At 39.7% G+C, this 13,645-nt stretch overlaps 1 protein-coding gene across 1 annotated transcript in view; it reads left to right on the top strand.

Annotated features, from left to right (window-relative positions):
- The first annotated feature begins 1,810 nt into the window (after window positions 1-1,810).
- Window positions 1,811-13,645, top strand: part of Mettl2 (methyltransferase-like protein) — a 52,187-nt gene continuing 40,352 nt past the window's right edge. Inside the window, exon 1 of the mRNA XM_083121644.1 lies at window positions 1,811-2,081. Within this exon, the coding sequence (XP_082977770.1) occupies window positions 1,864-2,081 (218 nt within the window). The 5' untranslated portion in view covers window positions 1,811-1,863. The remainder of the gene's footprint in view (window positions 2,082-13,645) is intronic.

Genomic DNA, 13,645 nt, shown 5'->3' with positions numbered 1-13,645 from the left:
TTGTTTTATTGATTTTATTCGACTTGTCGATTTGTTTTCCTAACAATTATATAAAACACTATATCTGTAAAATATATTTTTATTATTTAAGTCATAGTTACGTACATAATGCACTTTACGGAACTAATAACAAAATTATTGCAAATATAGCTTGTGGAACGTTTTCGCACAAAGACAATTTTTACAAGTAAAAAAATTGAACAAAGGTTTTAAATGCATCATATGTCAATTTGTAATGATAGTAAGTAAATACATTGACTAGTACTTAGTGTGGCCACCCCTGGCCTTCCTAAGTGCTTCCAACCTTCGAGGTATGCTATGAATGAGATTTTGACAATATTCGACCTCAATTTCATTCCAAACATGTACAATTGCTGCCATAAGTTCCTCTTTTGACATGTACGTCTGATTACCAAGTTTTTTGCACATCATAGCCCAGAGGTTTTCTATAGGATTCATGTCTGGAGAGTTTGGCGGCCACCAAGTTTTTCAATATTCATATCATGAAACCAGTTATTCACCACCTGAGCACGATGACAGGTTGCATTATCGTCTTGAAAAATAAAGTAGTCCAAATTCTGTCCAGAAAAATGATCTCCTGCAGTTTGTAGAAGTTTCCGATTCAGGATTTCCAGATATTGATCAGCCTTAACTGTCCCTGTGCAAATATGCATCCTGCCAATCCCTTTTGCAGAGAAACATGCCCAAATCATAACACTGCCACAAAACTTTTGAGTTTCTAAAATACAAGATTTTGCAAGTTCTTCTCCCTTCCGCATCCACAGTTTAACTGATCTGTCATTCCCCAGCAATTTAAATCGTTTTTCATCAGAAAATATCACATGTTCCCAATCTGTATCATTCCATGCGCCATAACGTGTGACAAACTCACGTCTAGCTTTTGCATGTGCGTCAGTTAGTCTGGTTTTTTTACGTGGGACGTGTTTAGAAACAACCTGTTTCTTTAGTCGGGATACTACAGTAGCATGAGTAAGATTAACTCCCACCTCATTTTGACGATTATGTGCAATTTGGCGTGAACTCATTCCTCTGTTCTTCAGTGCCATGTCCTTTATCATACGATCCAGTCGAGGTGATGTCTTTTTCTTTCTGCCACAGTGACTTCTCAGTGATGATTTTCCATGTTCTTGTTGCTTTTGCAGGCAGCGGCTAACTGTGGATTGATGCATTTGAAGTTGTCGACAAATTTCTCTCTGAGAATGACCATCCATATGCAAAGCAAGAACCATTCCTTGCTTACGTGGCGAAATGTCACACTTTCTGCCCATTTTTTCCGAGAAAACACGCTCAAATGAACTACACACCACCAGAACACTTCACAAATATGATAACGTATCCAAACTGTCAATAATGAACATGTAGTGTGCAACATAAAACACGTCACAAGTTGCACTACTAACAATCGTTTTACAGATTCCTGACAATTGATTACAACGTTGTTAATCCCCTCTAATTAGTTCTTCTGTTTTTTAAACAGATCTCCTGTTTTTTCAGGGAGCGATCTCCCGATTTTTAAAAATCGGACATGGCAACACTGGGTGTTCAATACAGTGTCCCATAAGTGACGTCTGACGAGGAATGACTACGAGATTAGGTTAGGCCTGTTAGGTTAGGTTCCATTTGCATAAATACAATGAAAAATTATTATTTAGGCTAAGAGAACTAATCCCAGCTAGCCTAACCTGACAACGTAGGTATCTAGCCTAAAATTAAAAAGCTCTGTCCCGTGACGTCAGAACACAAGGTTGCTCAAGTGTTGTGCAATAATTGAGAACCCGAACATGTTTGTGTTTTCAATGTAAATTTCTCAAGCAAGCACGTTTAGTTTGGTTTTGTTTGGTTATGATCGAAAAATTTTATAGTTGTGCGAGAATTTCTTTTCGACCGTGGATCTTATTCTATCCACAGATTAGATTGTACCCTTCTCTGGTTCGCATTATAAGGACAATGTCTATTTCGTCGAAAGAAGATCATACTCAAGATGACACGAAAACATCGAGGCCACAGTTTGGCAATAGATTTCTTACAGACCCAAAAGACGTCTTTCAGCATAATGCATGGTTTGCTTTTCTCTATCTTTCATTGTTTATTTGTATAAAGTACAATATTGACATTAATTTCAGTAAAGAGGAACAGGACGGGGAGCGAATTTACAATATAGAGAAAGTCTCCAATTTTGTTAATTTTCGGTATACTAACTAATTTTGACCTCCTAATCACGAATCTGTTGAAAGAAACCGGGGGTCACGTCTGAAAATTTGAAAAAAAGCCGATTGAATTTTTTATATATATAGGTGTATATGCGTAGTTTTACGAACAAAAATGTAATATCCTGTCATTGTGTCCAACCACGCCGTTGTTTTACAAGAAAATGATTTATGATGTTCAATTCTAGTACGATCCCTATTTATTCGATGAATGTAGGGGTGAAATGAGTGCTAATGGAACCTAACCTAACAGGCCTAACCTAACCTCGTGTGAATGGTTCGTGGGGGTACCCGTGGATGGTTTTTGGGGCTAACGTCAATGGTTTGTGGGGCTACCCGTGGATGGTTTTTGGGGCTAACGTCAATGGTTTGTGGGGCTACCCGTGGATGGTTTTTGGTGCTAACGAACAATTTTTCATCAAAATATACAATTTCCAGAAGTGACCCCCGGTTTTATACAACAGATTAGTGATTAGGAGGCCAAAATTAGTTAGTATACCGAAAATTAACGAAATTGGAGACTTTCTCTATATTGTACATTCTAGCCCAGGACGGTACCGCAAACAGCTTGCGCCGGTATAATTCTCATTTGTATCTTAAGTACAAGGGAGAGGACCAAGTTCCTTTTGTTTTATTTCGATTTCATCATGCTACGAATGCAATTTTTACGTGGTTCGTTTTCGATGTACGTCTGTTAACACATACTGCAGAGTTTTAACGATTACTTAAGGTTTTGTTCAATATATGCTTTCGTGGTTAGGTTAGGTTAGGTTAGATTTGGTTGGTAACACTTTACTATACCGGAGACAGATTTCTTCAAATTTACAGGAGAAAGTACTTGCGCAAATCGGTAAATGTCTGTTATATCGGAGACACATTTCTATCGGATATTTTCAGGGTACTAATTTACTATCCTTCGGACACATTTATTTATTTTTACAGAAGAAACTACTTACCGTAATAAGTTCTTGTAGCATTGTCGAACATCGGGAAGGTGTTTTGTGTGATTTGGGAATGTTTCAGAGTTGAAATTTATGTTGTTCGTTGAAAATTAATTCTCCGACGGAGATAGCGTTTGGCGCGTACATCTTCCGACAACATCACGTTCGTACACCTTCGTACACCATCACCTTCGTACACCGTCGTGACTATCATGACGGGTCGTGATTGTGTTTTGTTGATATGCAGTGTTTCGAACTGTCTGCGTTTGCGACTAGCGTTAGAACGTGAAACGGGAGGTAGAAGAATGACGTTTGCTGGATGTGTGATTAAGTTTGTACCGGGTGTGGAGGATTCCGTGAAGTTTCTGATTTTGGGCCTTGTAATCACGAATCTGCACTTAAAATTTGGCGCTCACGTATAAATTTGCAGTTTATTTGGGGGCAGGTGAATCCGGCCAATTTCTAACATGCCCTTAACAGGGAGTCTATAGAAACAGGCGGGTAGCCGGAGCGGAGCGGAGGCGGGGCCGCGATAGCGGTTGGGGGCGGTAAGTCGATTACCCCAGGGGCGGAGCCCGGAACCGGCGGGAAATTCGGAAATCGAGGATGTGGAAATACGAACTTAATTGAGATTATTTTGCTATTTGCACGTGTGAGCGCCAAATTTTAACTGCTGGCGCTTATTTGGGGGCAGGTGAATCTGGCCAATTTCTAACATGCCCTTAACAGGGAGTCTATAGAAACAGGCGGGTAGCCGGAGCGGAGCGGAGGCGGGGCCGCGATAGCGGTTGGGGGCGGTAAGTCGATTACCCCAGGGGCGGAGCCCGGAACCGGCGGGAAATTCGGAAATCGAGGATGTGGAAATACGAACTTAATTGAGATTATTTTGCTATTTGCACGTGTGAGCGCCAAATTTTAACTGCTGGCGCTTATTTGGGGGCAGGTGAATCTGGCCAATTTCTAACATGCCCTTCACAGGGAGTCTATAGAAACAGGCGGGGCCGCGATAGCGGTTGGGGGCGGTAAGTCGATTACCCCAGGGGCGGAGCCCGGAACCGGCGGGAAATTCGGAAATCGAGGATGTGGAAATACAAACTTAATTGAGATTATTTTGCTATTTGCACGTGTGAGCGCCAAATTTTAACTGCTGGCGCTTATTTGGGGGCAGGTGAATCTGGCCAATTTCTAACATGCCCTTAACAGGGAGTCTATAGAAACAGGCGGGTAGCCGGAGCGGAGCGGAGCGGAGGCGGGGCCGCGATAGCGGTTGGGGGCGGTAAGTCGATTACCCCAGGGGCGGAGCCCGGAACCGGCGGGAAATTCGGAAATCGAGGATGTGGAAATACGAACTTAATTGAGATTATTTTGCTATTTGCACGTGTGAGCGCCAAATTTTAACTGCTGGCGCTTATTTGGGGGCAGGTGAATCTGGCCAATTTCTAACATGCCCTTAACAGGGAGTCTATAGAAACAGGCGGGGCCGCGATAGCGGTTGGGGGCGGTAAGTCGATTACCCCAGGGGCGGAGCCCGGAACCGGCGGGAAATTCGGAAATCGAGGGTGTGGAAATACGAACTTAATTGAGATTATTTTGCTATTTCCACGTGTGAGCGCGAAATTTTAACTGCAGATACGTGATTACGGGGCCAAAATTGGTGAGTATACCGAATTTCAAACAAAATGAAGAAATTCCCGGTATTGTAAAATCGCTCCTTAAAATTTGTTGTCGGGCATTTCTTGGGTTCCGAAGGTTGAAACACTGCATGACAATTGAAAATCGAGAAAAGAGAAGGCCGATGTGTCATCCCGACGCGTCATTATTTACGACGGTATCCGCGCCATATTGTGTGTGAAGCAAACGGAAAGGTAGGAGAAAGAAGTACTCGTAATGTGAAAAATTGCTATTAGTTTGATCAAAGCAACGTCAATAAACCTTCAGGAATGTTCCGCGAGGCAGATACGTAAGTACGAATGTCAAAAATTTGACAAAACACAAGCACGACGCGTGATTATGTAGGAAGGTGTACTCGGCATATTATGTTTGAGGCAAGACGTACTGGTAATGTGAAAAATTGGAATTAATTTCATGAAAACAACGTTAATACACCTTCAGGAATGTTCCGCGAAGCACATACATAAGTAAGAACGTCAAAAATTGACGAAACGAAAAAAATAGGGGTGTCCGAAGGATAGTAAATTTTTACCATTTTCAGTTTTAAATGGTTCGTACTTAACCAATTGTGTATTGGGGAACATAGTTGAAGGTGCCATTATGATTTTGGTACTATTATCGTATGGGTGAAACACCTACGAATCATATATTTCGGACTTCTTTACATTGCTAACGCGTTGCGGAACATTTCTTAAGGCGAAATAATGCATTTCTAACTAAGATAATGTTTATTTTCTCTATTTACGAGTACTTACTGTTACTTGTTGTTTCGAATCTGTAACACATTATGGCCGTGATAGCATACTGGTTTAGGGGGCGTTCTGAGAGTGTGTTGTCGATTTATGCAGTGGTGCAACCTCGTTCACCGGAAAATATCTACTTTCGTGCCCCTATTTGAAATTATGCTAATACGTCGCATTTACGTGTAGAACTTGTAAAATAACCTTGCGATTTACCACGTTCATTGTCCATACACAGCAATTCGGAACCATCTTTCTTTCGCAATTCGTTAATGGTCTTCCTTTACGCACAACTCTCTTGCAACCTTGAATATTAACGTCAGACGAGGAATGCCTACGTGGTTAGGTTAGGCCTGTTAGGTTAGGTTCCATTAGCATACATACAAAGAAAAAGTAATATTTTCGCTAAGAGACGCGTTACCTTTGTATTGCCTAACATGAAAAAGGTCTCTCCTGTGACGTCAGAACACAATGTTGCTAGAGTGTTGTGCGATAAGTGACACATATTCTGGTCGGAACCATCTTTCTTTCGAAATTGGTTAATACTCTTCCTTTACGCACAACCATCTTGCAACCTTGAATATTGACGTCAGACGAGGAATGCCTACGTGGTTAGGTTAGGCCTGTTGGGTTAGGTTCCATTAGCATAGATACAAAGAAAAATTATTATTTTCGCTAAGAGACGCGTTAGCTTGTATTGCCTAACATGAGAAAGATCTTTCCTGTTACGTCAGAACACAATGTTGCTACAGTGTTGTGCGATAAGTGACACCCATTCGGGTCGGAACCATCTTTCTTTCGTAATTCGTTAATTCTCTTCCTTGCAACCTTGAATATTGACGTCAAAGACGAGGAATGCCTACGTGGTAGGTGAGGCCTGTTAGGTTAGGTTCCATTAGCATAAATACAAAGAAAAATTGTATTAACCTCTCTCCTGTGACGTCTGAACACAATTCCGAACTCGACAGGTGGTTCTAGTGAAAACACGGCGAGGCTGAAACACTGGCTACGGGGTTGCATCATCTTAACACACGGAACATTGCACTCTCATGCAAAAAAGCAAATGGCGTGAGCAGAAACAGCATGTCGGACAGAGATTTTCGCAGAAAACAACACGCATTCACATTAAAATGGATCAAATCTACATTCAGGAACTTCCAAAACGCTCAAGAAAATGATTTCCGTAAGTACTTTCTCCTGTAAATTTGAAGGAATCCGTTTTACCCATACGATAATGTTACCATGATTTTTACATGAAAATAACTTCGATTTTCCACATTACGAGTAATTCTTTTGGGTCCTTTTTTCCGTTGCGGAACATACAACATGGCGCACACAGCTGTGGATCATCGCACGTCTTGCTTGTGTTTTGTCGATTTGTAGTGGGTATATATACCTACTTTCGTGTTCATTATGTCATCACAAACCATTGACGGATAGCCCAAAGACCATTCCCGATAGCCCCATGAACCATTTCCGGCAAGGTTAGGTTAAAAAAAAAAAATCTGGTAAAAAAAAAGCATGTTTGGAAACACTGGCAAGACCGCGTGACTTTCGACGTTCGCACCATCTGCAGGTACATAATGGAAACAACGGCATAATGTTGTCGCTTTGCACAAAATGCAAGTTTATTATATCAAAAGTGCTTATTTCTTGTTGTGCATCATTCTACGATGAGAAAATACCTCTACGAACTTTCAAAATACTACAGAAACTCATTTCTGTAAGTAGTTTCTTCTGTAAAAATGAAGAAATGTGTCTCCGATATAACAGACATTTACCTGCAAATCATTTTCTGTAGCGTTGTTGATGTTCGGGAATGTAGTTTTGATCCATTTTAATGCGAATGCATGTGGTTTTCTACGAAAATCTATTTCCGATGCGCTATTGCTGTCTGCTGTCTGCACGAGAACACAATACGCTCTCGTATTGTCCGTATATGCTAAATTGAACGAAAGGAGTGCTAATGGAACCTAACCTAACCTATAGTGGAGCCCAAGTTAAGAGTTCAGTATGGGCCCTTATGGGCTTTTACTTTTGAGATCACCACCCCTAAACAAGTGTGTTTCTGTCAGAAACAAAAGTCGTTATCATTCAAAGAGAAAATAATAAATAAGCAAAAACCAGAGGAAATGTAAGGCTTTGATGGTTTACACCTTCTTTTGCAATTCGGACCATCAAAAAAAGACGTTTTCCTTTCTTGTGTTTACCGCGATTTGGGGAGTTAAAACTAACAGCCGTCCGATGGTTGCCACTTGCTGCAAACACGTGTTGGGAAGAGGGAAGGGGGCGGGGAATGGCCAGGCAAAAGTTCCTGAATAGGTGGCTCCTGTCGGGGGTCAAGTGGTTTGTTGTTTGCGTACACGCTTTCTCATTTTGGGTATTTCTTGAAGGAATTTATTATTATAATTATTCTACAACAGCAAAATGGCAAGGGGTAGTATTATCAAGCATAAAAGTGTCCAGAGTTTTACAAGTAAAGAGAGACAAATTGTAATAAATATAAATATACTTCAAGCAGAAAAATCCCGGTAAAAGTGTTAGTTGGACTGCAAGCGAAAATTCTGAAACTACTGGAATTTCGTTCAAAACTGTTTACAAAATTAATTGCGAAGCGATTAAAGGTCCTCTTGCAACACCAAACGAGCAGAAAAAACGTCAAGAGGTACGCAAAATCCAACGACTTCGAATATGACTTTAATAGGAGGCGATGTGCGGCGAAACTTCCCAGGCATATTGTATATAATACATTGCCGGATTTTTCGGGAGGAGGTTCACTTGCTCCTCCCAAAATGATGACTAAGTATTATGAAAAGTATTGAGAGCGTTATATTAAAAGATAAAAAAAATGATCGAGCTATTTTTCCTAGGCCCGATTGTATACGGGTAAAACAGTTGATCCTCGATTAGCCAGTAAAATTGATCTGCAGTTACGCTGAACTCTGATTTTGTGTTGTATAAAAGTTGAACTGAGATTCAGTCCCTGCGATCTGCGATCAAAGTTGATCCGCGATTTTTCTCCGATCAGCAGACATTGACCATAGTTCAGCTGTTGTAACATGGCTGTACTAACGAATATTTGCTTGTAAAATGTGTTGCAAGTGAACGTATGCGGCAAGACGGGAGAATCAATTCGTAAAATCCTGTTTCCATAATAATAAAGAAGAAGCATGCACAACGAGGTGAACAATGATAAATATTTCTTTATTTTTTATTTCTTTCCATATATCGTGTGTCATTGTTATTTACTGTTTGAAATACCATGTATTTTTTCCTTGAAATTTGCCTTCAATGACTGCAAGAGCATATTCTAACATTGTTTAATTGCACGATCAGAGAAAAGTAACTTGAGAACAATCGAGTGTTGATACAAACCGAAAATAGACCCGCTACATTTTCTTGTTGATATGATATCATTGTAAAACTTGCGTTGGGATGAAGAGGGAGAATAAAAATATCACCATTTCGCTTTACTGCATCCAGCCAAGTGTTATTGCAATTGAATATTGTCCGCAGAATGGAACAGATCATGTAACTTTGGTTGTAGTGTATATATCTACTGCTTTATGAACCGAGCACGTTGCATTTTAGTTGGTAAAGCTTTCTCTCCTCCCGATATATAAATTACACATATTTTATTTTGAATATTATTTATTTTGTGCATAATTTACATCCGAGAGGACAAGCGCCACTGTTGTTTCAACATTTCTTTCCATTCGGGAAAACGCAAACACATTTTACATTTCACAACGTAGGCTATTCAAGTGCAAGGAAAATTCCGTATATTACTTACAGGAACTAATGGTCCACCTGTAACATGTTGTGTAATAACAAAATAAATATAATAAACATCTCCTTACATGAACAATAGCTCCAAATCCGAGTATAAGAAAGTTGTTATATCTCTTTTTAGCATTAAAAAGAAATTCAGATTTCTGTACAAAATTCTATTTATGCAAGCATATTCTTCTCCCCTTTGCAACCGAGAACCCATAGCTGTTTTCGTTGTCAATGACAAATCATCCACGTGGAACTCGCACAAGCAATAAATGGCAGTTTAGTATCTAATTTAAGTGATTTTACTAAATTTGCAACATGTTCGAATATTTAGTACGTCCAGCACCTCAGATTTATTCTTTATTCAAATATTAAATACATGCATTTTCTGAAACCGACTTTAAAATGTTTACTGTTCAGTGTTGGACAATTGGCAACATCACACGCACACTAGCGACATGTCTGGATTTGCCACGTTGCCAAACGTATTTCTTTGACCCAAGATCAGGATTTGATCTAAGATCGACAAATCGACAGTTAGCTTTATACAACATGATAGAAGCTTGAACTTAGTTCACTACCGGATCGTAGATCAAATCTGATCTCCAGTTAGCGATGTTTATACAACCGGCCCCTAGATAGTTAAAAGAATGTCAGTCTCGTTTCTGTAATTATCCTTCATATGAGTAAAAATACAATAGAACTCCTTTTATTTCACACCTCTACTAATAATTGATTGATTGAGTTTTAAGTCCAATTTTATGCGCAGATAGGTTAGTTGGGACTGGGCCTACAGTTTTATGTGAGATACGAAGTACTATGTGCCTCCAGCAGGTATCGAACCCTGGATCACTTGATTATAATGCGACGACGGAAATTCTGCTAATGCTATCCCCTTATTATCAAAGGACCCTGGGTTCAGTTTCCTGGAGGAGGTACATTCTACGATGAATTATACATTGAAGGCTCAGTTCCGATTAGTTCATCTGACCACAAATTACACCTAGAACGAACCCTTGCAATTATATTGATGTGAATGACGTGACATGTCCAATGGGCGTATATGCTGGTCATAACTCCTCCTTGGATAAGTATTCCTAAAAGAAGAGGATCAACGGCAGGAGAAGATGGCATATGAGGACCAGCTACTAAAAAGTATATGTACTACCCCCCTCCCCCTTCGAAAACACTGGGCACAACATTGATATAAGGGCACTCTTTGATGTGTCGAATAAGTTGCAAATCTGCACATTATATTTCCAATATTACGTAATGCTTACAGCATATTCTGTGCACGTCCCAGAAAAAAAATAATCTAGACCCGCCTATGACTGTCGAGCTGCTGCCATGCAAAACGATTAGAGGGACAAAACAATAAAGACACAACAAGACTTTCTAGATTTGCTTTGGTGCATGCCGGTAATGAACACGGTTTTGTCTCAAACGAGACAGTGTGCCGATAAATGTGAAACAGGCCTCTCTGATGGCACAGTGGTAACGTCCTGGTTTGATACCCTTTGGAGGCATATAGTGGTTCGGATCCCAGTTTAAACTGTAGGTCCCATCCCGATTAGCCTTTCAGTGCAAAAAGTGGACTTAAAGGGAAAAAACACGGCCAACATACACGATGAAATGGACAGCAAGACGTATGACAAGTATATTCAGGAACAGTTATTTGCAAATCTCCCTCCATGGACCGTCATTACTCTGTACCACAGCCGCATGAAAGAACAGCTTCCCATCAAATCATGGCGAAAGGATTTGTATTCTTGTATTGAACAGTACCCGTTCCGTTAATCACTAACTTTTGTTTCGGCGTGTACCACAGCAGAAGTTCGATGCACGCCGGAGCCTTCTTCCACTGCGCACCATGCGGCAACACTGTCCCCATAAGCCCCATACTGAACTCTTAAGTTGGGCTCACCAATAGTAGGCATACCTCATCCCCGTGATGGTTTGTGGGGCTATCGTGATTTTTTTGGCTAACGTCAATGGTTTTTGAGGCTACCCGTGGATGGTTTGTTGGAAATAAGGAACAAAAGTAAGTACTCGTAAATGTAAGAAATAGACATTATTTTCGTCAGAAATTCATTATTTCATCTAAAGAAATGTTCCGCAATGCAGAATTTTTTTACATTGCTAATGTACTATTCTGCATTGCGGAACATTTCTTTAGATGAAATAATGAATTTCTGACAAAAATAATGTCTATTTCTTACATTAACGAGTACTTACTGTTGTTCCTTATTTCCAACAAACGGTAACATTATCGTATGAGGGAAACGGATTTCTTCAAATTTACAGGAGAAAGTACTTACGGAAATCATTTTCTTTAGCGTTGTGGAAGTTCCTGAATGTAGATTTGATCCATTTTAATGTGAATGCGTGTTGTTTTCTGCGAAAATCTCTGTCCAACACGCTGTTTCTGCTCCCGCCATTTGCTTTCTGCACGAGAGTGCAATATTCCGTGTGTTAAGATGATGCAACCCCGTAGCCAGTGTTTCAGCTTCGCCGTGTCTCCACTAGAACATGATGTGTCGAGTATTTTCAATTTTTTTTTAACTATGCTTGCTAACCTAAATTAACCTAACCTAACCTTACGGAAAATGGTTTTTGGGGCTAATGTGAATGGTTTTTGGGGCTAACGTCAATGGTTTGTGAGGCTAACATCAATGGTTTGCGATGTATTAGCATAATTTCAAATCCGGGCACGAAAGTAGATATTTTCCGGTGAACGAGGTTGCAACACTGCATAAATCGACAAAACACTCTCAGAACGCCCCCTAAACCAGTACGCTATCACGGCCATAATGTGTTACAGATTCGAAACAACAAGTAACAGTAAGTACTCGTAAATAGAAGAAATAGACATTATCTTAGTTAGAAATGCATTATTTCACCTTAAGAAATGTTCCGCATTCCAAAATATTACGTTAGCAATGTAAAGAAGTCCGAAATATATGATTCGTAGGTGTTTCCCTCATACGATAATAGTACCAACAACAGTAAGTACTCATTAATGTAAGAAATATACATTATTTTCGTTAGAAATTCATTATATCACCTAAAGAAATGTTCTGCAATGCAGAATAGTACGTTAGCAATGTAAAAAATTGCGACGTAAATCATTGATAGGTGTCTCCGGTATAGTAAAGTAGTACTGTTTGGTTCCCTTACCATTAACATAAGGTCCCTAAAGGCATTCTACTAAGGTTCCGATTTATTCCTACATTCATTCCCTCGCTTTACGATATTTACTGTCGCTTCTCGACGGAGAATATCTTATCCATGAGAAGTGCGTAAGGTAATTTTCAAGTTGTTTTTTTTTTTTAATAAATAACTTTGGTAAAAATGTCATAGCCAGGAAATGGATTGCTTCAAATTTACAGGAGAAAGTACTTACGGAATTGATTTTCTGTGTAATTTTGGAAGGTCGTAGAAGTGTTCTCTCGCATTTTTCAATGTATTTGGCCCCTAAATCATGTATTTTTCTATGTCCGTCCGATGCACGAAACCTGTTGCTTGCATTTCCATCCATGTACTTGAACGGGATGTTGCGAGCATCCGATGACGTAATCTCCGGTAAGTGTTTCCAAACACACAGTTTTTTTCACTATATTGGCTAACCTAAATCAACCTAACCTAACCTTACTGTGATGGTGCGGGGGGCTATTCGTGGATGGTTATATGATCCAGAATGGTTTTTGGGGCTTTGCGGGAATGGTTTTTGGGGCTATGTGGGAATTTTTCTGTTAAGAAGGTTGAAACACTGCTTTGTCGTTTGAAACACAACACTAGTCAAGATTTTACCGTCATTTTGCGTGTTCAGGAAGCGAGAAAAGAACGAACATTAATTACTCGATGTGTTGACAATAGATACTAATTTCCTTAAAAAAAAAGCGAAATCCCTTGTTAAACAATCTTTCGCAATGCATAATAGGTAAGTAGGAATGTCAAGAATTACAGAATAAATGAGAAGGTTGAAAGACTGCTTTGCCGTTTGAAACATAATGCTAGTTAAGATTTGCCTGCCATTTTGCGTGTTCAGGAAGTGTGAAAAGAACGAAAAATAATTACTCGATATGTCGACAATCGATACTAATTTCGTTAAAAAAAAGCGAAATCCCTTGTTAAACAATCTTTTGCAATGCATAATAGGTAAGTACGAATGTCAACAATTACAGAATAAATGAGTTACAGACATTTCCCGGCTTTGATAGTTTTACCATAACTTTTTTTCGAGTCCAAACAGTGCTCATTACTTTAAGGAAGGTTCAAATTTCGTGTG

Source organism: Lepisma saccharinum, chromosome 4 (assembly GCF_977018435.1).
Source record: "Lepisma saccharinum chromosome 4, izLepSacc3.1, whole genome shotgun sequence".
Classification (NCBI taxonomy): domain Eukaryota; kingdom Metazoa; phylum Arthropoda; class Insecta; order Zygentoma; family Lepismatidae; genus Lepisma; species Lepisma saccharinum.
The sequence above is the reverse complement of the archived record's forward strand: the minus strand, read 5'-3'. Positions and strand labels throughout refer to the sequence as shown.